The sequence below is a fragment of the Globicephala melas genome, chromosome 15 (assembly GCF_963455315.2).
Source record: "Globicephala melas chromosome 15, mGloMel1.2, whole genome shotgun sequence".
NCBI classification, from domain to species: domain Eukaryota; kingdom Metazoa; phylum Chordata; class Mammalia; order Artiodactyla; family Delphinidae; genus Globicephala; species Globicephala melas.
Window position 1 is genome coordinate 60,489,578 of NC_083328.1, and position 27,747 is coordinate 60,517,324.

The 27,747-nt window shown below is 46.1% G+C and overlaps 2 protein-coding genes and 1 long non-coding RNA gene across 6 annotated transcripts in view; 2 read left to right on the forward strand and 1 right to left on the reverse strand.

Moving 5' to 3' along the window:
* Positions 1-3,972, forward strand: part of KIF3B (kinesin family member 3B) — a 37,930-nt gene extending 33,958 nt beyond the window's left edge. For all 3 annotated transcript variants that reach the window (XM_030830937.2, XM_060284684.2, XM_060284685.2), the window contains exon 9: positions 457-3,972. In XM_030830937.2, coding sequence (XP_030686797.1) covers positions 457-553 — 97 coding nt within the window. In that variant the 3' untranslated portion in view covers positions 554-3,972. The remainder of the gene's footprint in view (positions 1-456) is intronic.
* Positions 3,973-5,543: 1,571 nt separating this feature from the next.
* On the reverse strand, positions 5,544-21,835 carry LOC115839345 (uncharacterized). Its single transcript, XR_011376750.1, has 4 exons — positions 21,759-21,835; positions 16,567-16,630; positions 10,505-10,603; positions 5,544-8,820 (listed from the first exon to the last, which is right to left on the reverse strand). It is a non-coding gene; the product is annotated as an uncharacterized lncRNA (long non-coding RNA).
* Positions 21,836-22,405: 570 nt separating this feature from the next.
* ASXL1 (ASXL transcriptional regulator 1) overlaps positions 22,406-27,747 on the forward strand; it is a 66,307-nt gene continuing 60,965 nt past the window's right edge. For both annotated transcript variants that reach the window (XM_030830932.2, XM_060284810.1), the window contains exon 1: positions 22,406-22,521. In XM_030830932.2, the coding sequence (XP_030686792.1) occupies positions 22,465-22,521 (57 nt within the window). In that variant the 5' untranslated portion in view covers positions 22,406-22,464. The remainder of the gene's footprint in view (positions 22,522-27,747) is intronic.

Genomic DNA, 27,747 nt, shown 5'->3' on the forward strand with positions numbered 1-27,747 from the left:
AGAGCCCGAGTTAACCTAGGTCTATCTGAATCCACAACCCAGGCTCTGAGCCTCAGTTTAAATGACCAAGGATTTAATTTGGTGCTAAATTAGAAATTCTATCTTGTTAAATTCAGGATTTGAAATTTAAGGAAAATGAGTGAAAAACCAAAAAAGGAGTGAATTCTACCTGCAAACTTAGTATTTTTTACCAATTTGGAGAAGACAGTCAAAATATGATTTTAATGGAATAACAATTGCTGAGAATCAGAGGCCCTCCCCTGAGATCTCACTCCTCCGTTGGCAGGTTGTGTTGGCCATTGAAGAGGGGCAGGCTGTGCCAGTCTCTGGTAGTTTTACAGTTGAAAGTCCACTGAGGCAAGGCCACCCTGAGACGTAATGGCATTTGATGGGAAAGGAATCTGATCTGTGTCAGAGACGGGATGTGTAATGTACGTATGTGCTTGACTTTTGCAGACCTAAAAGTGGAAGGAAGTCGGGATCCTCCTCCTCTTCCTCAGGAACCCCCGCATCTCAGCTTTATCCACAGTCTCGGGGGCTGGTTCCAAAGTAAACCCACTTCCTCCTCTCCCAGAGTATAAACAGCGTTTGCCTTCTGAGAGAAGAGACAAGCAAAAACCCGCAGAGAGGACTCGAGCCCAAACTCAGAACCATTCCGCTGGGGAGGAGCGATGGCCTCTTTGCAGATTAACCAACTTAATCTGGTTGAAACATGCTGGTCATAATCTGGCACTCAGCTCCTCTGGGAACCGTCCTTTAATTAGCATCTCAGAAATGCATGGGTAAGGTAAAGCGCGATAGCCGAAGTGGAAAGCAAGAGAATGACCAGAGACCTTGCTTCCCTTCTCCCTTTCCTCCTTCTCCTCTCCCTTCCCTTGCCCTCCCACCCTCTCCCCTCTCCTTTCTAGCCTGTTCTTTACACTGGGCTCCCTTCTTGTTGAACAATAGGGCAGAATCAGGAGTCACCTTAGCAGGACCAAGTCTTTGGAGGCTCAGGATAAAATGATACTGAGGTTGGAAAGCGAAAGCCCTAGAACTTGAACAGGTGCTTGTTTTTGTAGGTAGAAATGAGAAATCTCATTTGGAGCCAAGCCTCTGAGGGGCACGGTCCATGCCCCTCAGTAAGAAGTGGATCTCCCTCTGGGATCTGCTGAAGGAGCAGATGTTTTTCGAGGAAGCTACCGACTTCTGCTCCAGAAGGATTCAATGTCAGAGGCAATAGAAATAACATTCCCTTTGCCTCCTTGGAGAGTTTAGGGAAACAGCTTCTTGAAAACCTCAAAACCATGACCATCTTGTCAAAGACATAAATCTGTAAGTTGATGCCATGTCCATACACCGTGTCACTTTACTCTTCATTTGTCACCATTTTCCCCATGCACGCATGCTCTGAGCATCCCTGCCTGGGCCCATCCTCTGCCTCCAGAGCATGCTCTGCAGTGGGCCTGATGTGTGGGAGAAGGGAGGCTGGCTCTGCCTTCTCTGATGGGACGAGAGCTGGGGGGACGAGACACATAGTGGCACTTTTGCATCCCCCGTTTTGTTCCATATTTGCATAGAGAGCATTGGGGTGACCAGGCAGGTCAAGAGTCAAGAGGCTTGGTGCATTGGCAAGGGAAGGCATAACAGATGGAAGCAGAGGAATCCTGCCTGCCTTCAGCGGAAAACTCACCTAATCCTAGAACTGTGGCTCTTCTCAGGCAGAGCCAAAGGTGGTGGCGAGGTGTGGCTGTGCGATCGCATAGGCTCAGAGGAGAGAGTTAGGAATTTCCGTTTACATATACTAGTTTGGTTTGTAAGTTTTAGTTCTTTGTATTATTGAAATTCAAAGCTTCATTTTACGTTGGTCATTAGGTGAATGTTACTCATTTCCCCCTAAGAGAAGCTCATAAATGTGCGCGGGTGTGCAAGCACAAGCTTCCAGTGTGTCTGCGTGTGTTTGTAAGAGAGAGAGAGAGATCAAGAACTTGCCCGACTTTAGAAATACGCTACCGTGCAGTTGTTGCCTTTGTCTGTATTAAAGGCCCGTTGAATGATTAATCCAGGCTGGAAGCTCCCACGTTGGTGTCTGAGTCCACGAGCCAAGCCTGAGGGGACAATATGCGTCCCCAGTCGGCCACACCGGCGCACCTTGCTGGCACGGTGCCTCGGTTAGGTGGCGACTCAGGTGGGCCTTGAGTTATACTTTAACTCAGCTGCTCAGTTCCCAGGGCACATTTCTGGATCAGAACCCGTGGGAAAGAGGAGGTACCAAGTGCAATGTCTTAGTGCTCTACAAATGGAGCTCTGTCGTCTGACAGCTTGTCTCCTTTTTATAACCATTCTTTCTGAACCCAGGGCCCTTTTCAGCAATTCCCAGAGCATAATGGAGGCATCCCTCATCTTTCTCGGGATCAAACTCGGCTTCTTTATTATTTACTAAGAATTTACCTGTTTGAACAGAAACCAGATAATGAGGTGGGTAGCCTCAGATGGTGACCTGCCGGTTACACCTCTCTCTTGCACCACATTTCCTCGAAGCTAGTCTGAATTCTCTAGGCTGAACATATCCATTTGGCAAATCTGAGAATTGAAAATTGCAGATAACACTGTAGCTGAATACTGATGTCTCGAGGTGGCTATTCTGACCACAGGTGATTGAGTGACCATAGAACTTTTCTAAGAAGGCAAAAGAAGAAAGCCAAGTTGACAGGCAGGATTATGAAAACAGGCTTGCCTTGTACTTGGCTGTGTTCATCTGGTGGTCTGTGAAACAAAGTAGAAGAACCCCTGGGTGGAGGTGAGGCCGTCCCGTCCCAGAGCAGTCTCCGGTGCTTTTCTTCTCTCAAAATGGATCCGAGAAGTGTTCGAATAGAGTAGACAGTAGAATGTCTTGCTGCCACCGGAAAGCTGCTGCTTTGGGCTCTGAATTGAGCCTAATGTGTAGACCTACCAAGTCGACTGAGGGACCTGGTTTTCATGTCTGTAGTCATGCTAGAATGTTCCAAGCCATCTGAGGGCCTTCAAGTCAGCAGCAGCTAATGAAGTCTGGCAGCAAGTCTAACAGGATCTAAGCAGCTCATCTGAGAGAAGGAGTTTGAGACGGAGTGTGCAACCCCCCTCAGTGAGGCCCCCTTCTGCTCTGATTGGTAGGAATGTATCTGGCTTCAGATTTCAAATCCCATGTCTCCCAGGCCCCTGGATTCAGAACCCAAGGCCACAAATCATAGGCATGAAGCACTTTCTTAAGACTCCACCCTAATATTGGATTGTCCTCCGTCGAATGCCTGCATGCTGCTTGAATCTCACCACCCGCACCTCCACGACCAAGGGCGTAAGAGAGTCCTGCAGCTCAGACGTGGGCCGTGCCCCGCTTCTGTCTGACTCTTGTAAGTCCTCCTTCACTGAATGTAGAATCGTTGCCAGGTTTCTGAGAAGCGTCGATTCCCTGTTAACGTGGGATATCAGTTCTGCCTCGCATTTCCCACTTGAGGTCGAGGTTCACTGCAAACAACGCCTTGGGCCGTCTCAGCGCCATCAGTGGACGAAAAGGGGGCTATTAATATTCTCTGAAAGCCATAATCGGAATGCTCAGAGGGACCTGGATAAGAAGAGTGGGCCTGGCTATTGTCTGTCATGCAGGGTTTTGTCTTGTACTGTTCAGAAACCTGCCCCCCTTCTCCCCACCCTTGTTTCTTGAATGAAGTGCTTTTGAGGTTATTTATGAAGGGAGTGATCCTGGGGCAGGCAGGAGGCAGTGGGCTTTATGGCTCTTTGGAGTTACTATCGATCTTGACCTTCTCTTTGGCTACCTTTAGACAAAGAATATGCCAATACTTGGGGCTCTAATTTTACAACTCATATTTATTTGTATCATCTCTTTGTCTAGGAATGTAAAAGTGATTCTAAACTAAGATGTGTAATAAAAATCAATCAGATTTATTGTACTTACAAAAAGGTGTCCTCATAAATGACTAACATTTTTGAAAATGACTTGCCTGTGGCTGACACACTGACAATTTCTCTAAACATTTGAATTTTTCTAGTGAAAGGAGGGTGGGAATGGAAAATGAAGGTTGAGTTGGAATGTTGGCATTTTAAAAACATAGCAATGAGGTAAAGGGACATGAAATGAAGAAAGAGTGACAAGTGCTTCTCGTGTTTTTCCATGAAGGTTCCTGAGACAGGCAGGAAATTTCTTTTAATTTCTGTGTTTTGTTTTTTATGTTTCTTTAAATTTATTACATATTATACTTTAAAATATATACCTTTTTTTAACACAGAAATATTTCATGTTATTTACCATCAAGAAAAAAAATACCAGAAATGGGTCACTTGTTGGTCTCATGGTTTCTCATATGCTCAGGCCTGCTGGCGTGTCCCCCTGGGGGTCACGTACCCTGTCTGTGGAGTGGGGACTCAGCAGAAGGAGCTCAGACCGTGGACTCCGAGCTGGGCTTGAATCCTGGTTGTGCCTCTGCTTACTAGTTGTGTGACTATGAGGAATTTAGTTTACCTCTCTGAACCTTGGCGTCCTTGTCTGTAAAATAGGGCCAATAATCCCCGCCTGGCAGGGCCATTGTGGAGGATTAGCATTACATTTAAAGCAACAAGTACTCAAGTATGTGGATGAGAGCAGACATTTGAAAATGTGGTTATTAGGAATTCCCTGGTGGTCCAGTGAATAGGACTCCATGCTTTCACTGCCGTGGTCCGGGTTCAATCCCTGGTCGGGGAACTAAGAGCCCACAAGCCACGCAGTATGGCCAAAAAATAACAAAATATGGTTATTGCTGTGACAGGACCATGGTTCAGAAGACACCATGAACAATTTGTATCCTAAGAAACTAGAAGCTAGTACTGGGCATATTATGTTTAGAAAACCCTAGGCCTCTGTAGAAAAGCTGCTCATCACTTACAAATACATATTGAGTACCTACTATGTGCCATGCTGTTCTGGGCACTGGATATAGAGATGTGAGCAACATGGTCCCTGCCTGCATGGAGCTTGTGCTTTAATGGGGAGGGAGGCAGGGTAAATGGTAACCTAATGCACACAAAAGTAGAATTACAAATCATGACAAATGCCGTAAAGTGATATTATAAGACATTATGAGAGAGTAACAGGGGCCTAATTTGGATTGGGCGAGTAAAGAAGGGAAGGGCTTTCTGGAGAAATGGCATAAAGTGAGATTTAGAGGACAAGGAGTTATCTGGACAAGAAAGTAAGGAAGGGAATTTGTTTAAAGAGGGAACAGGGCTTCCCTGGTGGCGCAGTGGTTGAGAATCTGCCTGCCAATGCAGGGGATGCGGGTTCGAGCCCTGGTCTGGGAAGATCCCGCATGCCGCGGAGCAACTAAGCCCGTGCGCCACAACTACTGAGCCTGCGCGTCTGGAGCCTGTGCTCCGCAACAAGAGAAGGCCGCGACAGTGAGAGGCCCGCGCACCGCGATGAAGCGTGGTCCCCGCTCGCCGCAACTAGAGGAAGCCCTCTCACAGAAACGAAGACCCAACACAGCCAAAAATAAATAAATTTATTTAAAAAAAAAAAAAAAAGAGGGAACAGCGTTTGTGAAGGCCTCATGTAACAGACAAGTAGAATTTCACAGGAAGTTATCTGCAGTCCTTTTTTACCCTCACTAGGGGGAAGCATGGAGAACTACTATAGAATAGAATTTAGTAGAGGACTTTAAAAATATATATACCAACAAGAAATGTGAAGAGCACAGAGAAGACGGTGGCCTATAAGCAAATGATTCTTAACTCTTCATAAGATGGCCTCAAACTATGTGTAATGTCCCTATAGCCCCCTTTCTTTCCAAAATGAGTTAGCTTAGCTTAGCTTGTATAATTATTGGTTGAGAACAGATCAAAACTCATTAGCCAGAAAGCAAGGGTTCAGAGTGTGATTTGAAGAATTCTGAGTGTGTTCTTGAAAGTGGCAGAAATCTGGGTGGGTCAGGGGCTATATATCAGGGGAGGTACAGGGCAACTGGGAAATTCCTGCTGACTCACCAAGTTGTCTTCTCATCTTCCGGGTTGTTTAAAAAAAAAAAAAAAATCAAGAAACTACTCAAACCTTCTGTGATGTAGTAAGCAATATATAGGGTCTTTATCCCCCCAAAACTTTACAACTCTCGAAATTTCCTGAGTGATAAGAGTATCTTTTGGTATTCCTAACAAGCCCCTTTCAACCATACCTGAGCTTATGCTAATAAAATGACCCATGGATAACTTCAGGATGGAGGCTGGTTGCCAGAGGAACGGATCATGTGATTAGTGTCGGAACTTTCCTGATCTCCCTCCTGATCTCCAGGGAGGGGAGAGGAACTGTAGGTTGAGTTAATCACCAATAGTCAATAATTCAGTCAATCGTGCCTACCTAATGGAACCTCCATAAAAGCCCCTAAATGATGGGGGTTTGGAGCGCTTCCAGGTTGGCGAACGCACGAAGGTGCTGGGAGGATGGCATGCCCGAAAAGGGCAGGGAGGCTCCGCGCTCTTCCCCCAACCTTGCACTATGCATTTCTTCCATTTGGGTGTTCCTGAGTTGCATCCTTTATAGTAAACCGGTAATAGTAGCTACAGTGCTTTCCTGAGTTCCGTGAGCCATTCATTCTAGTAATTATTTAACCTGAGGACAGGACTGTGGAAACCCTCAACAGTTATAGCTGGTTGGTCAGAGGTACAAGTGGCAACCTGGGACTTTGGACTAGCATCTGAAGTGGGGGCAGTCTTGTGGGACCAAGTCCTGAAATACTGGGAGTTAGTGTCAGTACTGAATTGAATTGTAGGACACCCACTTGGTGTCTGGAGAATCAGACTTAATTATCGGGTGGAGGGAAAAAACGCATACATTTCATCAGCAGCAGTACTGTGAATAAAAACAGTTGACCTTGGAAACTGTTTTGAACTTCACACTGGTATTTTGTCTCGGGGCGCGTGATTTTGGCAGGTCCTTTTGTACTAGAGTTGCCATCTGATTGAATTTTACCCTGAGAATCTGGTCTCCAAGGACTATGCGGTGGTCACATCTGCCAACTGGGTTGTCGGTGGCATTTATCAAGGACGTAACTGTAGCTCTCACAGCTGCTCCTGTTTCATCCTCTGTTTCTATCAGCAGCCTGTGGTAAACCGTCCCCGGTGCTTCGGTTAGGCGAGCTGACTGGGGACTGGCTTTTGGGGCGGGGCAACGGGCAGAGAGAGAAGTGGCTCACCCGCATGGCTGGGGACAGTGCAGCCCACAGGAACTTGTTGAATGCTCGTTGAGTGCCAGGTGTCTTGCTCTGCACTGGAGACCGAGAGGAGTGAAATGCTCTCCAGCCCTTCTGAGGCGGGGAGAGACAAAAACACCGAACGACGGGGATTCAGAGTGGTTAGGACCTCCGAGAAGGCCAGCCTCCTCTCCTCCCGCTGCGCTCCCGGGCCTCCTTTTGGTTCTGGGTTATGCCAAGCGCTTTCATGCCGTGACACCTTCACATGTGCTGTGCCCTCTCTCTGGAAATTTCTCTCCACTCTTTGCTTGGCTCACTCGTACTCATTGATCAGGTACCAGTTTAATGTCATCTCTTCCAAGAAGCCTTCCCCAACCACGCATTCTGGTTTCCCCCCATCTCCACCTGGCTGTGTGGTGTCTCTCACTAAATAAACCGTGCTTCCTTCTTAGCCCTTTCCCCAACTTGCGATGAATGTATTTCTTTACGTTGGTCTCCCCCAATTAGACAATAAGTTCCCTGAGGGCATGTCCTGTTGTCTTCTTAGGTTTGACACTTAGATGGATCAGCTAGTTGGGTCGGTGCTGACACCCACAGCTCAGGACAGAGTGTTTTCTGTCAGAGGAAGCAGTGATAGGACAGGAGAGGTGGAGGAAGCCTTCACAGAGGAGGCCGCATTTGAGCGGTGCTCCTGAATATTGGGTAGGGTTTCACTCGCCTGAGAGGAGGGAAGGACATGCCAGACGAAGGCAGCGGCATGAACGAGACACGGGGCTCATGCTGGGGAACCCGAGGCCTGGAGTGCTGGGAGTGGAGAGTGAGAAGAGGTTCAACTCCAAGGCACAGCCTGTAGCTAGAGGGGCAGCCCTCGAAGGCTTTTGGGGGTGTTTATCGGGGGCGGGGGTGACGCCCAGCCCTATTTATTGCACTCCAGCATTTTCTCCTTAAGCCAGCCTCTCATGCTACTATTTCTCTCTGAGATAACAGGAAGCAGTTTCACTAAGTGCTGCTTTAAGTTTGCCTGCTGTTCACACAGGTTTTCTGGGCTCGGTTGGCAAATTCCATTCTGCAAGGAGCTTTCCCTGGCACAGCTCAGAACCCAAGGCATTCCAAGGGTTGACTGTGGCTTGGTTCCCTAGGAATGGGGCTGAGGCATTTTTCAGGGTAGCAGAATGAAAGTGGTTCCTTTGCTACGTTTAGGAACAGAGAAATTAAACTTCTGCCACTGGTTTTGAAATTTATCTTCTTTGGCCAGTGAACAAAAGATTTACATAATGCTGTTCAAACTCTGTGCCACATGTCATGGGCTACATATGGCTCAGGGCTTCCGGAGCTCCCATTCTGGTAGGGAGGTATCGTCATTCACAAATATGTACAATTCGAAGTGATCAGTGGCTCAGATCCGGTGCTCAGAGCGTGCTTGGGGGCGGGGGGCGCAGATTTCCGTGAGGGGTGTGTTCAATGCAGGGATCCGTCGTCTTTGCTTGGTTGTCCTGGGGCAGTGAGAAGAGCCAGGGCTTTAGCACCAGATTCCTGTCTTCATTTTTTTGAGTACCTACTATGTTGTGGGCCTCGCTCTAGTCCTCGGGGTCCAGGATGAAGCTCCTGCTCCCAGGGCTGGCACATTCTAGTGGGGGAGACAGATGGGTAACAAAAAAGAATGGACTGTCAGGTGGTCAGAGGTGCCCTGAAGGACAGCAAGGCAGGGCAGGGGTTAGAGAGTGAAGAGCTGGGGGTGGTGGCTGGGTTAGGTTGGGAGGTTGGGAGGTCCGCCGGGGCTTCTCTGCGGTGGTGACAGGTTCTATTCGAGCAGAGGCCTGAGTGAAACTGGGGAGCAAGCGTGTAGGTATCTGGTACTGGGAGGAAGAGTATTGCAGGGAAATGGAACCACAGTGTAGAGGCCTGGTGGTGGGGCTGTGTTTGGGGACAGCAAAGTGTGGCTAGTAGGCAGTGTGGTTCGACAGGTGGTGGGGAACCAAGGCTGAATTGTAAGTGAATTTTATTTTTAGACCATTGGAGGCTTTTAAGCAAAAGAGGTGGAGAGTAAGAGAGGGAAATCCGACAGGAATGGTTAAAAGGATTCCTCTGGCTGCTCTGTGAGAACAGAGCAGAGGGAACAAGGGGAGAGGAAGGAGGCCGCCTGGAAGGGGAGTGGTGGTTGGGAGGAGAGGTGGTGGCTTGGACCAGGCAGTGGGAGCGGCGGAGAGAAGTGGTAAGATGTCTTAAGATGCATGCTGATTGCTGATAACTGTATGTGAGAGGTGAGAGAAAAAGAAGAGGCAACAGTAGCTCCAAAGTTTTTGATCTGAAGCTGGTGAAAATTCCACCTCTGCCACTTCCTTCCATGTGCCCCCCAGCCCGCTTTTAAGATAAAAGGCTTTATTAAGATATAATTCACCTGCCACACAATTTGCCCATTAAAGTGTATAATTTATTGCTTTTTAGTATATTCACCTAGCTGTGCAATCATCGCCACCACCAATTTTAAAACATTTTCGTCACCCCCAAAAGTACCCATTGACTGCCACTCCCCATTTCCTCCCAACCCCACAGCCCTAGGCAACCCACTAATGTACTCTCTATCTCATCTGCCTGGTGCTTTTAGGGTCTGGGAACTCCCCGTTTCCTCATCTGTAACTTCACAGGGTGATTATGAGGTTGGAAAGAGAACGTGAAAAGAATACAGGAGAGCATGCCTAACAGGCCAGGCCGAGTGGCCTTGGCCTTAGTAAGTGCTCCAGAAATCCCAGCCCTCCCCCACTGCTCTGACTCCTGCTTTGCCATCTTACGAAGGCAGCGTGGGCAGTGGTGAAACGCGTGGGCACTGGACCCAGACTGCTGGATTGTGAATTCTGAACTCACCATTGACTAGTTGTATGATTATTGCAAAGTTTTTTTAACCTCCCTGGGGCTTCAGATTCCTCAACTACCAGAAAGGCATCATAGCAAGTACTTCCTAAGTTGCTCTGAGTCAAAATGTGTGAAGCACTGGGAACAGTGCCTGGCCTGTAGCAAGTACTCAGTGAGTGGGCAGTGTTGCTCAATGAGTGGTTGTCATTATTAGTCAAGTAAGGAGCAGGCAGGTGGCGGCTCCCAACGTCAAGGCCGGAAATGGACATTTCTGAATCCAGGCTGTTGCAGAGGTAATGGAGAGAGAGAGAGAGAGAGAGAGAGAGAGAGAGAGAGAGAGAGACCACGGATGTACTTTTAGTCTTGTCCTTTTGTTGGATCTCTACCTTTGGAAAAGTCACTTGTCCCCTCTAAGCCTCAGGTTGCTCATCTGTAAAGTGGGGATGAAAAGTCCTCCTTACCTTGTGGAGCTCTGTGGAGGATTCAGTAATGTATTCAGCAGTAAGTACTGTTTTGAACACAACAGGAAAAAAATCTGCTCCCCTAGAGCTTGTGTGGAGCTAGTGGAGAGAGACAGAAAGTAAATATTAATCATAAAGACAATAATAATCATAATAAATAAAATACATGAATAAGAAAGATGTGTAAAGCACCTGGCGCCTGGCATGTGGCGAGCATTCTGTCAACAGTAGCTGTTATGATTATTATATGAAAGCACTTTGTAAAGCTGGACAGCACTGCATGGAGGTGGGTCTCCAGGTGACTTTGCGAGCATGTTGCCTTCATCTAAGCCTACCCTCATCTCCGCTCAATTAAATTTCACTCAGCCTCCAAGGCCCCTTTCGAGTTGCCTGGTTGAAATCTTTGTCTCTCATGGTAGAGTTTTCTTTTTTCCTCCCTTCAGCTGGCACTTACTGAATGCCACTTTGGGCCAGTCCTGCTGCCGGATGCTGGGGCTTCTCTGTTGAAAAACCCAGGAGGGGTGTGGTCAGGAGTGTGAACGGAGGGAGCCCAGGGCACTCTGGGCTAGACTGTGTAGGAGCCTGGCTGCCTTGGTTTTAGTCTGTCCAGGGAGACCCCAAGGCTTCTGAGCTGAGTGATAAAATTAGCAGATAAACTAAGACTTCACGACATTCTTGTTTAAATACTGCATGGTAAAAGAAAACATTTGCATTATGGTCAAATACATAATCTCTATTTAAGCACTATAATCTATCCAAAGAGTTACAAGATGGAGATGCAAGGACATGTAGAAGAGCAAAGACCTCGGGGCAAACAATGTCTCAAGGTGAAGACAGTATTCTACCAGATCAGCAGGAAATGTGGCAAAACGGAGCAGGGAGGTTTTGGAGCTAGATAAACCTGGGTTAGCACTTATTGCCCGAAGCAAGCTATTGCACCTTGGTAGGAGGGTTAATACCCACCCCGCTGCTCTCAAGAGTTGCTGGAAGGATGAAAGAAAACATCCATCAAGGATCTGTCACTTCATAGGCATACAATAAGAGGCATATATTATTAAATATTAATGGCACTATTAATTATTAGTAACAGTGCAGCATTATGGAAAGAGCTCTTGTGTCAGCCAGAGCTGTGTGCAAATCCTGATACTTCCATTGCAAGTTGCTTAACCTTTCTGAGCCTTGGATTGTGTCCCTTCCTGTAAAATGAATGAATAATACCTTCCTTGTAGGGTTGATATATGTTGATATATGATAAATGTGATAATATAAATTTCCTAGGTTGTATAATAAGTGTTAAGTGCTATTTCAAAATCAAAATATAGCAAGCTTTATTCAATATTCTGATTATAAAAATTATATATTCTGATGGTAAAACATTCAGACAATACAAAAACACTTAAAGAAGTAATTACAAATCACTGGAAATTCTATTTCTTATAGCTGATAGCCAGTTTTTTAGATATCTCTTTATGCAAACTCTTTTAGTTCGACCTTCATAATATATATGGGTCCATAGTACACACCTGTCCTATTTTCACTCAATAATATGTTATGGACATATGTCCAGTTAATAAATATGGATTTATATTATTATTCTAATGGCTTCCTAGGGGGCTTCCCTGGTGGCGCAGTGGTTGGGAGTCCGTCTGCTGATGCAGGGGACGCAGCTTCATGCCCCGGTCCGGGAAGATCCCACATGCCGCGGGGCAACTGGGCCCGTGAGCCGTGGCCGCTGAGCCTGCGCGTCCGGAGCCTGTGCTCCGCGGCGGGGGAGGCCACAACAGTGAGAGGCCTGCGTGCCGCAGAAAGAAAAGGAAGGAAAAAATAAATAAATAAATAAATAAATAAATAAGTAAATGGCTTCCTAGTAATCTATTGTATGGAATACCAGAATTTATTTAACGCTATAGATAGTCATTGAAGTCATTTTCAGATTATTTTGTTTTATACAATACTGTATAAAGCAACCTTATATATAGATCATTGTTCACTTGTTTAATTTCCTTCCTAGGATAAATCACTATAAATGAATTACTAGATCAAAGGGTTTTCCCATTATAATTTTGTCCCATATTGGTAAACTGCCTCCCAAAATGCCTATATGAATTTGCACTCCCACCGGCCGTGCATAAATTATGCCCATTTCCCTATATCCTTGTTAACACTAGGTTCTGCCAATCTTTTTAACCTTTGCCAGTCTGAAAAATTTCAATTCTCTTGAAAAATGGTGTCTCAATTTTGTTTCTATCTGTAGTTCCAGTATTACTAATGAGGTGGAAAATATTTTCAAGTATTTATTTCCGTTTGTGATCCTTCTTTTGTTAATTGCCTTTTTAGGCCATTGTTATTTGACTATTTTTCTAATTCAGGTGTTTCCTATTGACTTTTAAAAACTCTTTGTTTATTAGGAAGCTTTTAAAAAATATATTTATTTATTTGGTTGCACCATACCAGTTGCAGCAGGCAGGCTCCTTAGTTGCAGCTCACTGGCTCCTTAGTTGTGGCACACGTGTGGGATCTAGTTTCCTGGTCAGGGATCGAACCCAGGCCCCCTGCACTGGGAGCGTGGAGTCTTAACCACTGTGCCACCAGGGAAGTCCCTGTTTATTAGGAATTTTAACTCTTTGTCATGTATGTGACAGATATCTTCCTCCACTTCATTGGTTGTCTTTAACCTTGTGTGTGGTATTTTATTGCCACATATGAAGTTTTAAGTTTATAAAGTCAAATCTTGACTTGATTTTACTGGACGGATTTTTTAAAAACTTTTATAACATGCTTAGAAAGTCTTCCGGTTCCAGGATTATTAAAACATTCCCTTGTTTTTTTCTTCCAATGCTTTTATTGTTTCTTTTATCACATGTACATCTTTGATCTAAGAGGTGGAATTTAGACTTAGGGAGGGAGATGGAGCTCCAACTTAATTTTTCTCCAAATGGCTACCCAGTGGTCCTGTTCCGTTTATTGACTTCCGTCCTTTCCTTATACACTTGGCTCTATTTCTGTACTCTGTTCAGTTTAATACGTCTGTCAGTTCCTTTGTCAAAACTGTACTGTTTTAGTTGGTGTAGCTACCTAATGCATTTTAGTATCTGGTAGAACAAGTCCCAACTCATTCATCTTCAAACTTCTTTTGGCAGTATGGCGGAGTGGTTAAATTCGCAGAGTTTGGGTTCGTTCAGCCAGCCTGAGCTTTAATCCCAGGTCAGCCACCTGCTAGCTGTGTAATCTTGGGCAAGTTATTTTTTTCTCTCTGAACCTCTGCTTCCTCATCTGTTTAAAGTTAATAGTAACCGTATCTACCTTACAGCGTTTTTGTGAAGATGAGATGAAATGATGCATAGGAAGTCCTTGGGCCAGAGTCTGGCACATGGCAAGTTGTCAGTAAATGTTCAGTCTTTTTGTTATGAAAACGATGCATCTATTTTTCCAGTTGAATTTTCGGATCACTTTGACAATAAAATCTCACTGGGATCTTGATTGGGATGCCATTTACTGGATAGGCTAATTTTGAGATAATGCATATCCACGTTATAGGGTCTTCCAGCCTGAGGCAAGCTGTGCTCTTTATCGGTCCAAGACTTTATGCTCCTTGGTGGAGTTTATAGTTTTCTTTATATAAGATGTGTGATTTTATATTAACTGTATTTCCAGATGGTGTAAGTTTTGTTGTTGTTGTGAATGTGACTTTCTTAGTACATAAGAAAGTTATTCATTTTTTTAAATTGAGATATAATTGACATATAACATTATATTAGTTTAGGGGGTACAACATATTGATTCTGTATTTGTGTATATTGTAAAATGATCACCACAATAAGTCTAGTTAACATCTAGCACCATATGGAGTTGTACATTTTTTTTCTTGTGATGAGAACTTTTAAGATCTACTCTCTTAGCAACTTTCAAATATACAATACAGTAATATTAACTATAGTCACCACGCTGTACATTACATCCCCAGGACTTATTTTATAACTGGAAGTTTGTACCTTTGACCACCTTTACCCATCTTGTCCACAGCCCCGCCTCTGGCAACCACCAGTCTGTTCTCTGTATCTACTCATTAATTTTTTTTTTTTTTTTCGGTACACGGGCCTCTCGCTGTTGTGGCCTCTCCCGTTGTGGAGCACAGGCTCTGGAAGCGCAGGCTCAGCGGCCATGGCTCATGGGCCCAGCAGCTCCACGGCATGTGGGATCTTCCTGGACAGGGGCACGAACCCGTGTCCCCTGCATCGGCAGGCGGACTCTCAACTGCTGCACCACCAAGGAAGCCCTATAATTGCTGATTTGGGAAATAATTTCTCCTCTACATAGTGTCAGCTTTGAGATATCCCCTTCCCTCAGCTCCAGGAGCACCCCAGGTTTCTATCACTAGGGCACCTCCCATATTGACTTGCCATCACTTGAAATCCATCTATATGATGCAGGAACTGTGTCTAATTGGACTGTTAGTCCCCAGGGCTCAGCACAGGGCTTGTATCAGTACTAACTTATCATTGCCAATTAAAGAAGGTGCCCCATGCTGTACTACTGTTTTCTGGGATAGAAGAGGCTCTCTTCTAGGACAGAGGGCAGGATGGTAAATAGGCCCACAGTTCCTGACCTTATCTGGCTGACAGTCTAATTGGGGAGCAGACATTGAGGAAGTCATTATTAATGTCAAGAGTGAATTATATTTTTCCTCATTACATTTTGAAGGAAGCTTTGGATGCTATGGGAGTGTAAAGGACTTAGTGAGTATAGGGCAGCAGAAGGCCTTGCCGAAGAAATATTCAAGGAGGAGTCTGGGGCGACTGCACCCGTCTTGCTCCCCCTCCACTGCAGACCAGTGTTAGCACCCAGTCCTGCTTGAACGTATCCGTTCAGCAAACAAAGAGCATCTGCTCTGTGTCAGGCTCTGTGCTGTTGGGTCTGGGACCACAGAGTTGGGTAAGAGCCAGTATCTGAGCTCAAATCAGAGTTCTGTTGATTCCTGGTAGTTACAGGAGGCAATCAAAACTCCTCAGCCTGGAGATCTACCTCCTGTCCCTCCCTTATGCCCCTACTAGGCCCCAGCCCACCTTTCTGCCCTTGGGTCCTCCTGCCCCACTGGACTGCTGACCCCTCCCCAACTGAACACACTTGTACTTTCATGCACACGTGGAGGCTGTCATCCCCTTCCCCCATCATACTCACTGTCACTTCTACCTAGAACTCGCCTGAGCCACTCCTCTTTCCTCTGGGCCTTCAAGAACCAGGGAATCACCAGCTCTGTGAAGTCTGCCTTCCCAGCGTTTGTTACTTCATCCTTGTCCAAAATTGATGGTGGGTCTTAAGAATGTGTATAGTTATTTGTTTCCACGTCTGTGATCCCATTAGACCAGGGCGCCCTCAGGGTCAGTGACCTTGACTTTGTCTCTTTGGTGGGAACTAGGACGCAGTGGATAACTTAGGAACTGCAATTAAAATAGGGTAAAGAAATGCAACTTCTGTAATTGAAGGGCAAGGATACAGAAGTTAGAGAAGGGATGGGATTACTTAGCTTAGAGCAGTGGTTCTGAACCTAGAGCTCCGGGATCATAGGAGCAAGGTGAAAAAGAGTGTGAGGTATGTGCAAAGTTAGGTTACTTGGGTGTCAATCCTGGCTCTGGCATATAGTAGCTCCACAAGTTGGGACAAGTGGTTTTATTTCTCTGAGACTTTGAGAAAAGGGGGAGTACTACTGTTACTAGCATTACTATATTGGCTTCAGAGGGTCTGGGCACACCCTGAAATGCTCTAAAGAATTTTGTATAAATAGGTGTAAGTAAAGTTTGTCCAGAAAGAGGGTCCCTTGATTTTCAGCAGCTTTCACAGAATGTACAAACTAAGCAGAAGGGAGGCACTGTCTTTCTCAGTTGTCTAGTGCTGTGTAACAGATTACCTGAGAACTTAGTGACTTAAAACAGTAAACATTATCTCACACGGTTCCCAGGAGCAGCATATTTGGGTGATTCTGGCTCTGGATCTCTTATGAGGTTGATCTCTCAAGATGGTAGCCAGGGCTGAAGTCATCTGAAAGCTTGTCTGGGGCTACTCACCTCTCCATATGGCTGCTTGAGTGTCCTCACGACAGGGTGCCTGGCCTCCCCCAGAGCCTGTGATCTAAGAGAACAAGGCAGTGTCTTTTATGACCTAGCCCCAGAAGCCACACATGGTCATTTGCAAAACATCCTATTGGTTCCATAGTTCAGCCCTATTCAAAGTGGGAGGGGACTAAAAAGGATATGAATGTCAGGGCTGGGAATCATGGGGGGGGGGCGGGGGGGCATTTTGGAGGCTGGCTACCACAGTGCCTTAGAAGGAATTTGGAATGAGGAGTTTTAAGTTTAAATCTCGACTCCAACAACAACTAATTGTGTGATCTTGGGGAAAGCTCCTTTGCTTTACTGGCCCTGCCAATTTTCTTACTCAGCTCACATGGTGGGTTGTGATATTCAAGAGTTAAAGCCTGTGAAAGCCATTTATTCAAACCCTCAACTTCACATTCAGTTATTAGCAATCATTAAAGAGGAGGGGGAACAAAAGCCACTTGAGGCAGTGTGTAAGTTAATGTTTTCAGTATAAAAACTTGAAAATGAAGAAACAACCCAATTTCATCAAATTAGCACCACTCTTAAAATTTTGGTGTTTAAATGCACTTTAAAGTTTCTTTTCCTTCTTCACAGAGAAGGAATAGAGGAAATGTCTTAAATTGAGATGAGAAAGATTTATGGGAGATGAGAAAGATTTATGGTAGATGAGTACATTTCTTTAGTATTAAGAGATATTGAAAATTGGGATGGGCTCCTTAATGGGGTCCTGAAATCTCCACGTGAAAACCTTAAAGAATCAGGCAGAGGGCTTTTATTATCTATACTTTTAGTAAAAACTAGCTCAGGTCATCCTTTGAGGCCATTTGGGAGGGGACACCACAAATCTTTTTTTTTTTTTTTTTTTTTTGCGGTACACGGGCCTCTCACTGTTGTGGCCTCTCCCGTTGCGGAGCACAGGCTCCGGACACGCAGGCTCAGTGGCCATGGCTCACGGGCCCATCTTCCCAGACCGGGGCACGAACCCGTGTCCCCTGCATCGGCAGGCGGACTCTCAACCACTGCGCCACCCGGGAAGCCCCCCACAAATCTTCTTAAGTAAAATGAAAAGAAGTATTATTAAAGGTGTTCTCATACTGTTAAGCATTAAAATCTTTATTTTTTTCATCATACTCAAATGAGTATGAGTAGCACATACTCATTCTAGAAGATTTGGAAACTACAGACAAGTGTAAAGAAGTGAAAAACATTATATCTGCCACCTTAATCTAAGCACTTTGTTTTGTGGTTTAGATGAAAAATAATTTTTTTCAATTAAAATAATGTGGGCTTCCCTGGTGGCGCAGTGGTTGAGAGTCCGCCTGCCGATGCAGGGGACACGGGTTCGTGCCCCGGTCCGGGAAGATCCCACATGCCGCGGAGCGGCTAGGCCCGTGAGCCATGGCCGCTGAGCCTGCGCGTCCGGAGGCTGTGCTCCACAAGGGGAGAGACCACAACAGTGAGAGGCCCGCGTACCACAAAAAAAAAAAAAAAAAAAAAGTAATACTTTGTAGGAAACACCCTCCCCCCAAATTGGCTGTAGTCTCACAAGCCAGAAGTAACCATTATTAACATTTTGGTGGCGTAAAATGGGATTTAAACACGTTTTCAGCCTGATGGGAGACTGAAAAAACAGGAATGGATTTAAATGATGGTGAATGGCAGGTAAGCTGAGTTAGGGCTGCCCATCACGTGGGCAGATTCTGTGCCTAATGACCACAGTGAGGTGAGGAGGTCTCCATCTCTAAGCATCTTTACAACTTGCATAGGTCTGTTTGGGTGAATCATGCTTCACTGTTTACCAATTCTGCCTGGGCAGGTTCCAAATACTGGATAGGGCTTATTCCATGGGAAATTTGTAGTTAGGGACTTTGTCCAATAAAGTAATTATTGAGTAAGGTCATCCAGATTGAGTGCCTACCATGTGCCAAGACTGTGCCAGATGTTGGGGGTGTGATAATGACCTCAAAAAGATGCTAACAAGAGCAGACATTAGACCAGAAATCATACAAGGAAATGAGATGTGGGAGGTACCAGGAGAGGTGCACATTTGTGGATCATCTGCTATGCTGGAAGTTTAGCAGATGTGATCTCACTGGGACCTGAGGGAGGTAATTTGACCTCTCTGAACCTCAACTTCATTTGAAAATGGGGACAGAGTCACTGGGAGAGAACATTCGTTAGTGTGGCAAACTCTGTTTCAGGGTTCACTGAAGGTTCACTGAAGTATAAAAATGAGACACTTTTTACACTTCAGACTCTAAACCTTCTCGGTGGCAAAGACAGCTGGCCTTTAGTGAGTCTACTGTGTTCAAGGTGTTTCACAAAGGTCCCATTTAATCCCAATTCCACCTTTTGAGTTTATGTACCCCATTGTCTAAATTGATGGCTCTGAGTCAATGGGAGTTTTCATAACTTGACCAAGACCACACAGCTGGAGAATGACTGCAAGAAGATTTAAACCCAGGCCTGCTGAAGTCCAAAGCCAGTGGCAATACATTATCTCATAGTGAGGTTCCAGGGGTGTATGTGTCTTTTTGGAAATGCTTGGGTCTGCTGGTGGTGTGTTTGTTATTCAGATTCCTGAATGTGTGCTTTGCTCATAACTGTGCAGTTTGAAAACACTGACTCACCCCCAAACAGGGCAGGGTTGGATATCAGTCCCGTTTATCTTATACTGTCCTGTGGCACCTGTGTTGACTTCAAAGAAATTCTGTAATAAAAGCACTGTGATTAAAAACAGAAAAACACACACCAAAAAAAGGTATAGGTTTGTTTTTGGTGCTTGTGACAAGAGAATACACTCATGAGTGTCATTAACTTAAAAAATGACAGCTATTTAAGGTTTAGTGACTAAAGCCAATTTTCTAACACACATCTTGTATAGTCCTCTGAACATACTCTTTTCCCACTTAACTATGATGTTGTCATTAGTTTCCGTTTGATCCTGCAAGGGCAGAGACCTTGAACATTCACATCTGGATTCCCCCATGGCTTGACCCAACTGACAGCCAGGCAGAATTGACCGAAAAACTTAAAGGCGTTTCCACGGTGCCTGCCTACATTAGCTTTCTTTTGCTACTGTAAAAAGTTACCAGATTTAGTGGCTTAAAACCTTCTGTCTCACACTTTCTATGGGTCAGAAGTCTGGACTGTGTGGCTTAGCTGGTTCTTGGATACAGCTAAAATCAAGGTGTTAGTAGGACTGGACTCCTCTCTGCAGATTCCGGGGTTGGGGTGGGGAGAACCTGCTTCCAAGCTCAGTCAGGTTGTGAAAGCTCAGTCCCATGAGGCCGCAGGACTGAGGTCCCATTACTTGCTGACAGGGCTTGTTCTCAGCTTCTAAAGGCTGCCTACGTTCCCTGGCTCATGGCCCCTTCATCAACAGTGGGTTGAGTTCCTCTCAAGCTTCGAATCGGATTCTTCTCCTGCCTCTTCTCTCCAAAGCATCTCTTTTGCATTCCTCTTCTGCTTTTTAAGGGTCCATGTGATTACACTGGGTCCACCCTGATAATCCAGGATAATCTCCCTATTTTATGGTCCTTAATTCCATCTGCAATGTCCCTTTTGCCATGGAATGTAACATATTCACAGGTTCCAAGGACTAGGGCATAGATAGTTTTAATTTTTTGGGGGGGAGGGGGCGAGGAGGACGTTATTCTGCCAACCACAGTGCCTGTACTAAACATGTAAATTTTAGAATTAATCTTCTGTAGTTGACTCCTTGGAGGTCAGAGGGGGATGAAGCTACTCAAGAAGAAAACATTTGAAACAAGCCAAATGACTTGTCAAAGGTCACTGCGTCTGCTGTAGATTAAACCACCATCACCACCACCACCCCTTTGTGAAAAATCAGGTCAAACAATTTTTTGGTCGTGGAGGTGGGGTTCTTCCTTTCCCCCTATAGGGGTGAAGTTAGAAGCGGACAGAAGATTTAAAAAACATGCCTATTTCACCTTCTACAGTCTATTCACTTTGCAGGGTTTTGTTTATTGGATGTGCAAGTCTTCTGTGTGACGAGTGTTAGAAGCAGGAGCACTGAACTCCATGATGTTAGGCTTTGGCAGCACGTGTTGATCTTCCCTAAGCACTGCGCTAACACCAGTGAGTGGAGGGTATGCTTCCTCACCCTGGGATAACTTTCAAATGTGGCCATTGACCCTTCCTCCCTAATTTTAAAGAAGTGGCCACTATCCAGTTTAGGACTGATTCTAGGAATGTTTCTGGACGTTGACTGGTTCAACAAATAGGCACAGAAAACCTGTGTGTTGGGTACTCTGAACATCATTTCATTTCATGCTCTGCAACCAAGGCTCAGAGAGGGTAAGTACGGTGCCCACTGCCCCTCAGCTGGTACCAATTATTAAACACTTGCTATATGTCAGGAGCCACATTATATGGACCTAATGTCATGGTCCCCCTTCACACCCTCTTCCAACCTGCCAGGTGTTTTATGTTGATTTTAATCTCAATAATGCTGTGAGGTATTAGGCTGATAGCCATGGAGTGGCTTAGCCAGAATTCCGGTCTAGGTCCGTTTGACTCCAGGTTCTGTGTTCCCTTCAGGATATTGCCTCTAAAAAGGCCTCAGGTGCATTCTGGTAAGTATGTCCCCAAAGTCCAAGTTCTTCACACAACCCGTAATCGTATCACCAAGTTCACCAGGTGGCATGAACGCTGTAGGCTGCGTGTGCAGCTTCTGCAAATAAAGCTTCTGCAAACACATAGCGGCATGAAAGCACAGGAGGAAATGGAGAACTGTCTAGGTTCATCAATCGTGAAATAACCGTTTTACTGGTATGAGTATCTTTTTGTCTCATGATTATGCGGCAGTGAGTCATTTAGGGGAGGACCAAAAGGGAAAGTCCTGTCTCTTGTTACCTACAAGAAGTGTCAGTGAAAACCGCTCAGGCGGAGAGAGGCACAAAGTGGGCGCTGGAAGTCGAGCTACCACTTCTCGATCCCCCCCGCTTTACCCGCGTGGCGGCCCCAAGGCGAGAAGCGCCGAAGGGGTTAAACACAGCTCACGGTAGTGGGGCACAGGGCCACCGCCCCTTCCCAGCATCGCCTCCCAGAATGCCTCAGGCCCCCAGCCAGTTCCCGCACCTCGCGAGACTCCGCCCAGCCCCTTTCCCGAACGACTGTCCGGCCCCCTTCCTTACCGAGCTCTGCGCGGGGCAGAGGAAGGGAGGGGAGGGCGGAAAAGACGGGCCGCGGGGCACGCTGGGAAGTGTGGTCCAAGAGTTTCACTCAGCCATATTCTTCCGGAGCGGGGGAGGCCAGAGAGGCAGCCGGGACTACGACTCCCAGCCGCCCTTTCGGTTTGTTTTTGTTCAAAAAAAAAAAAACCCCACACTCCCCCTCCTCACTCTTCACACACACTCACACACACCCACGGCAGACACGCACACACCCGGGCGCCGAAGGGAAAGCCGCGTCTCGCTTTCCCGCCCCGCCGCCAGTCCGGTCTTGGCCTCGCAGTAGAGCGGGAAAGCGGAGGCCGGAGCCGTGACCTCTGACCCCGTGGTTATGCGGAGCCGCCGCATTCCTTAGCGATCGCGGGGCTACCTCCTTCTCCTTCGCCGCTGCCGCCGCCGCCGCCGCCGCCGCGGGCGACTGACGCAGCGCGGGCGCGTGGAGCCGCCACCCCTCCCCCACCGCCGCCCTCGCGCCGGGTCTAGCGCCAGCCGGTCCCTGCGCGCCCGCCCCCTCTCCCCGGCCGCACCCGAGTTCTCGCGCGCCGCCGCCGCCACGCGCCCCCCGCCGCCGCCGCCCCGCGCCGCCGCCGCCGCCGCCGCCGCCGCCCCAGCCCACCCCGCCCGGAGGTCCCGCGTGGAGCCGCCGCCGCCGCCGCCGGGGAGGAGGAGGATGAAGGACAAACAGAAGAGGAAGAAGGAGCGCACGTGGGCAGAGGCCGCGCGCCTGGTGAGGCGGGCCGCCGAGGGGGGCTCGATGGGGGGCGTGGGGGGTTGGCTTGCCGAGCACCCCCCACTGGGAGGGGGGAGGGGCGAAGCCCTGCCCACTGTAGGAGGGGGCGGGCCACCCTTTCTACTGGAAAGGGACAATCCCCCAAGGCGTTGGGTGGGGAGAGGTCCCCCGCCGGGTCGGAGGTGGCGCCTTTTTCTGCACGTCCCCCCTCTAAATTCCTGCGGAGGGGTCGAGCTGGCAGGCCGGCTCCTCCCCCTCCGGGCGGCGGGGCCCCCGCCTCCCCTCCCCCACTATTTGGCAGCTTCTAGGGGGTCTGGGGAAGCTTCGTTTATGCACTCGGGGGAGTTAGGTTTCCGGGAAGGGTCGGAAGCTCCTCCCTCGCTTCCTGGTGGGCAATGGGGTGGTGCGTTTGACTCCAGGGGTTGGAAAGAGCCCCCAGTTTCAAGGACGCGAGTGGCATTTTGAGCTTTCGCAATCTAAACCAGGTGTGTGGAGGGAAGCAAATGCTTACTCCCAGCTTGAACCCTGAGCCTTGGTTCTCAAACTTTAGTGTCCTGTGGGGACACCTGGGGAGGTTGTTAAGAATGCTCATCCTAGGGCCCTACTTAAGACCTACGGAGTCTGAGATTCTGGAGTAGAGCTTGAATATCTTCATTTTAACCAGCTTCTCGGGTTGGTTGTAAAGCAGGTGGCCCACGTACCACAGTTCTGAGATTCTGCTGACCGGACTTCACAAGCTAGACTGGAAACAGGCACTCTGCAGAGAACTAACTACACTTTGCAAAGAATGTATGCGTGTGTTCTCTCTTCCTTAGTGTCCTGGTGCATGTATACATGAAGTGTTGGGCAAAGACCAAGTGTCTCTGAAGATAATGCTCACTGAGGACTTAGCAAAGGAGAGAGTAATTTGAGTATTTGAAGCTGCCTTGTAATGGGGGTTGTGAATTTTCTGTTCTCAAAGTGTCAGAGGACTTGGAAGTGAAATATCTTCCTTTTGGATTTGCACCCACAAAGCTAAGACACTTTGAGACATGTTCTTATAAAATCTTGCTGATGACAGTAGTAACAGGTTATGCTTGTCTCAGAGATGTCACTTCCTCATAACTGTCACAAAGCAGGGTTATGGTGCAGATAGTATACTTGTCTCTTGACACCCTGTAGTTTATATGTAATTGCTGTAATTCACTTTTAATGATGAATGAAGCTCAACCTTCTAATCTTTCATTTTATTGGGAAGTAGGGTTCCTGCCTCAAAGGTGTTGTGCAAAAAAAGACAAATATGTGTTGGAGGTTTTTACAAATCTTTGGTACACCTTTTTCGTTCTTGGAGCCTGTAAAACTCAGTTATTGACTTAAAAGAACTAACTCTGTTTGGTTTATAGGGGAAATTAAACTGGTGTACCTGATCCCCTTCCTCAGGCATTTGTTGCCCAAGAAACAGAAGTAGCAATTAGTTTGTATGCTGAAGTTTTGTGCTTCAGTTAATTTGTTTTGGTTTGGCATATGGAATTTGCAGATTTTGAAGTACCTAAATACTTTTTTCAGGTTCAGTCAGATTTGGAAGCTTTGTTCAGCTCTCAGGATCTCTTGGTAGTTTCAGGATTTCTCCATTGTTGCTTTACCTGAAGGAGAGTAGAGGAGAGCCAAAAGGACATGCTCTCTTTCTCCTGGAGGTTGAGTCTGTTTATTGAAATTCTCCTCTGAGTTTCTGTTCTGCAGGTGTTTATGACTCTGGGCACCAACAGGAAATTTGCTTGCCAGAGTTTTACTTGTTAGAGGTAGGTGAAAGTACCTTTAAATCCTGTGTTATTTATGTCTTGACAGAATTCTAAAGTCTGCTCGTCTCAAAGCTTTGTTGGCTCTTCCTAGTTGAAAGTCTCTAGGAATTTGGGGTCCACTCTTAAGCCTCTTTAGGCTCTTGAATTTACGGTGATCTGCACTCCAGTATCTAAGTTGCTATTTCTGTTTTATCATTGGCTCAACTCATGCTAGATTATCCCAGTAAGTTCTTTCTCTTCTTTTACTTCTATGGTTCTTCATTAAAAAATAGTAAGTCCTACTTGGAATTACTTCTGGTGCTCTTAAACACATGAAAGATGACTTGTGGGTATATGGTGTGTAGTTTTGCCTGTCTTTTATTGTTTTTTGTTTAGAATTTTCTGTCCCTTTGGATGGGACTAGTTGGTGAGCGAGGGGGAACTTTTAGAGTTCTCTCCTCATTTGGGGGAAAAAAAATTGTTGTAACAAACCAAGTGCTGGAGAGTTTGTGAGGCTTAACACTGGCTAGAGAAAACCTTGACTCCAGTGAGCTATAATGATAGGGCAGGAGATTAGATCTAATTACTCTTTGGACAGGTGAATTTGGAGTGCTTGCAGTGGCGATCAGATGCACTTGCTTGGGGGCAGTTTCATATTGCTCCCAACCTTGCTCACATTGGTGGCTAAAGTGATACCAGGAGCCCTTTTAAAACTATTTTGGTAGGAAAGAAGAGACTTCTGGACAATTTCAGTAGTGTAGTAAGCCCCAGGAGGTTGATTTTTGCAGCTGTTAATTATGTTGTTGAGAAGTAGATATTCTTCTTTCAAACATTTTGTAGTCTTGTTTTTCCTAGATGTAGGAGGTAGACTTTAGGGGGTTGGGTGGGTGTAAATCCTCCTACTTGTTAGGAACAATTTGTTTGGGAGAAATAGCTGAGTGGATTTCCCTTTAGATTGAATGCCCTTAAATGGATTCTCCCTGGCTTTGAGAAACTCTTCATTGCATGCTTTATCTTTCACTTTGATTCATGACTGACCATTCTTACATCAAACATTTTTTTCCCTTTGAAGTTGGAGAAGAGATACTTTTTTTTTTAAGTATGCTTTAGAAAGACAGACTAGGGATAGAACACTGCTGAATTGTTCTTATACTGAAAGCCGGAGGCATGTACAGTTTTAATAAAAGTGAAAACTTTGTATCTTTTGATGTAACTTCCCTTTAGAGATTTTGTTTCCTCTCTCTTAGATTCTCAGGCTCTTCCTGACTGCTGTTTAAATAATTGGTAGCTAATTTTTCAGTCATGCTTCTTTAAAAAAAAAAAATTACCATACAAAAATTCACTAGCTTAGCTCACAATTAGTATCAAAGAAGTTATATCTGTGGCAGTGAACATTAGTAGCTTGTATTGTGGGTTTGTTCAAGTCAACACTGCTTAACTTGGCACTTAGGTTCTTGGAATACAAAGATGGATAAGGTTTGCCCTTGGGGAACTTACGGTTTTTCTGGGGATGGAGAAGGTCCAGACAGGTGAATAGAATTTCATTACAGCCATGGTCAGTGCCGTCATAGATGTATGAATGGTAATAGACATCCTGGTTCCTGCTTATTGTCTAAGCATAATTATGAATAGCTCCTCCTTTTACTCTCAAGTGTCCTTTGGAAGATAAATTAGCAGTGTTGTGCAACTATGGGGCAATGAAAAGAGACATTTGAACTGTCTGGCAGAGAGCAGAGAAGGCTTCCTGGAGGAAGGTGCTTTCCGAACTGAATCTTGAAGGGTGAGTAGGAGTTAGGTCTGTCACAGAGGACGTAAGCAGGAGCTGGTAACAAAAAATAGGAGTGTGTGTGTTTATTTGCAGGGTGGAGAGTGTGGGAACTGGGTAGAACTACACATAGTTATTGGAACATAAAGTTTGTGGAGAGACAGGCAGAGATCAAATTGTGAGGGCCTTGTACGCCAGGCCAGCACACACCTACTTGGTGCCAGGCACTGTAGGCACTCAGTACATTATCTCTAATCTGTACAACAACTCTGAGAGGAAGATCTCAGTATCCTTCCTTCACAAACGAAGGAACCTAGGCTTAGGGTGGGTAGGTAACTTGCCCAAGTTTAGAAGACCAGAATTTGAATTCCTTAGAACCAGGTCTGTCTGGTTCTAAAACCTGTGCTTTTCCAGTGGACTAGTGGTCTCTCTGGAAGCTTCAGCTTTCGCTGTGTATAATTAGGTTGCTGTTGAAGGACTTTAAATTGGGAAAGTGATTAGGGCAGGTTTATTTTGTTGGACTGACTGGGGCTATATAGCAGGGTAAGTTATGCAAAAACGGGGATTTGGTCTTTTTTTACTGGTGAATTTTTAGAATTGTCCCTAGCACAAAGTGAGTATTTCACGTATTTGTTGAATGAAGGATGGCAGTGGAGTACGAATGAATTTGAGGAAAGCGGGGCTGGTTGCAGGGATATTAGCGGAAAGGCTATTGTGTCAGGTTAGGTCAGAAACTGGTGGTTGGGAACTGGGGGACAGGTGAGAGTGAAGGGTGATGCCTGGGTTTCTGAATTAGGTGATGAGACAGGCTGCCGACCAACGAGAGGAATGTTAGAAGGCGGGGTGGTGGTGGTGGTGGATGAATTAGAGTAGGTGAGCATGTGGGACGTCCAGTACAGAACTGAGTATTTGGAGTCTGAAGCTTGGGAAGCAGTCCGCAGTCCAGGCTAGAGGTAGAGATTTGGGAGTTATCAGAATTTTGGTAGTAGTTGAAACTGTGAGAGATGATAATGACACCCAAGGAGAATGTAAAAACTGAACAGAGAGAGGCTAAGAATGGGACCATGGTAGAGGTTTTATTTCAGCAGCTACTGCTCCAAAACTTGCCTTTCTTTAGTGCTCAGGGTTCATGTTCTTCCACAGAGAGAACCTTCACAGCAGTCCTGTGGGACTGTACATTTTACTTGTGACAGAGCAGTACAGTACTTCGTTGTTAGGGTTGTTAAATGACTGCAAGATGTTGGTGTGGTTTGGAGTAACCTCAGCAGCTGCACTGGTAGAGATGGTACAGAGATATTGACAGCCTCTCATTTTTCCTCCCTGAGGAGAATAACATTTATAAAACAACTCAGCTTTTTCAAGTGAGAGAGCTCTCGTTGCTCACTATGACCTTACTGCCAGGACTTAGTTATAGATGTCGCTAACATAAGTGGAATGTTCCATTTCTCATTGTTTGCTTGCACCAATCATATAGGATCACAGCATCATGTTGCCAAATGGCAAAATGTACTGTGGCAGTTAACAGAATTTCACAACCCAGTGGCACAAAAGCCATCATTTAAAAAATGTGGGTACTGGGAATTCCCTGGTGGTCCAGTGGTTAGGACTCTGTGCTTTCACTGCCAAGGGCACAGATTCAGTCCCTGTTTGGGGAACTAAGATCCTGCAAGTGTGGCCCCCACCCCCAAAAAAAGATAAAAA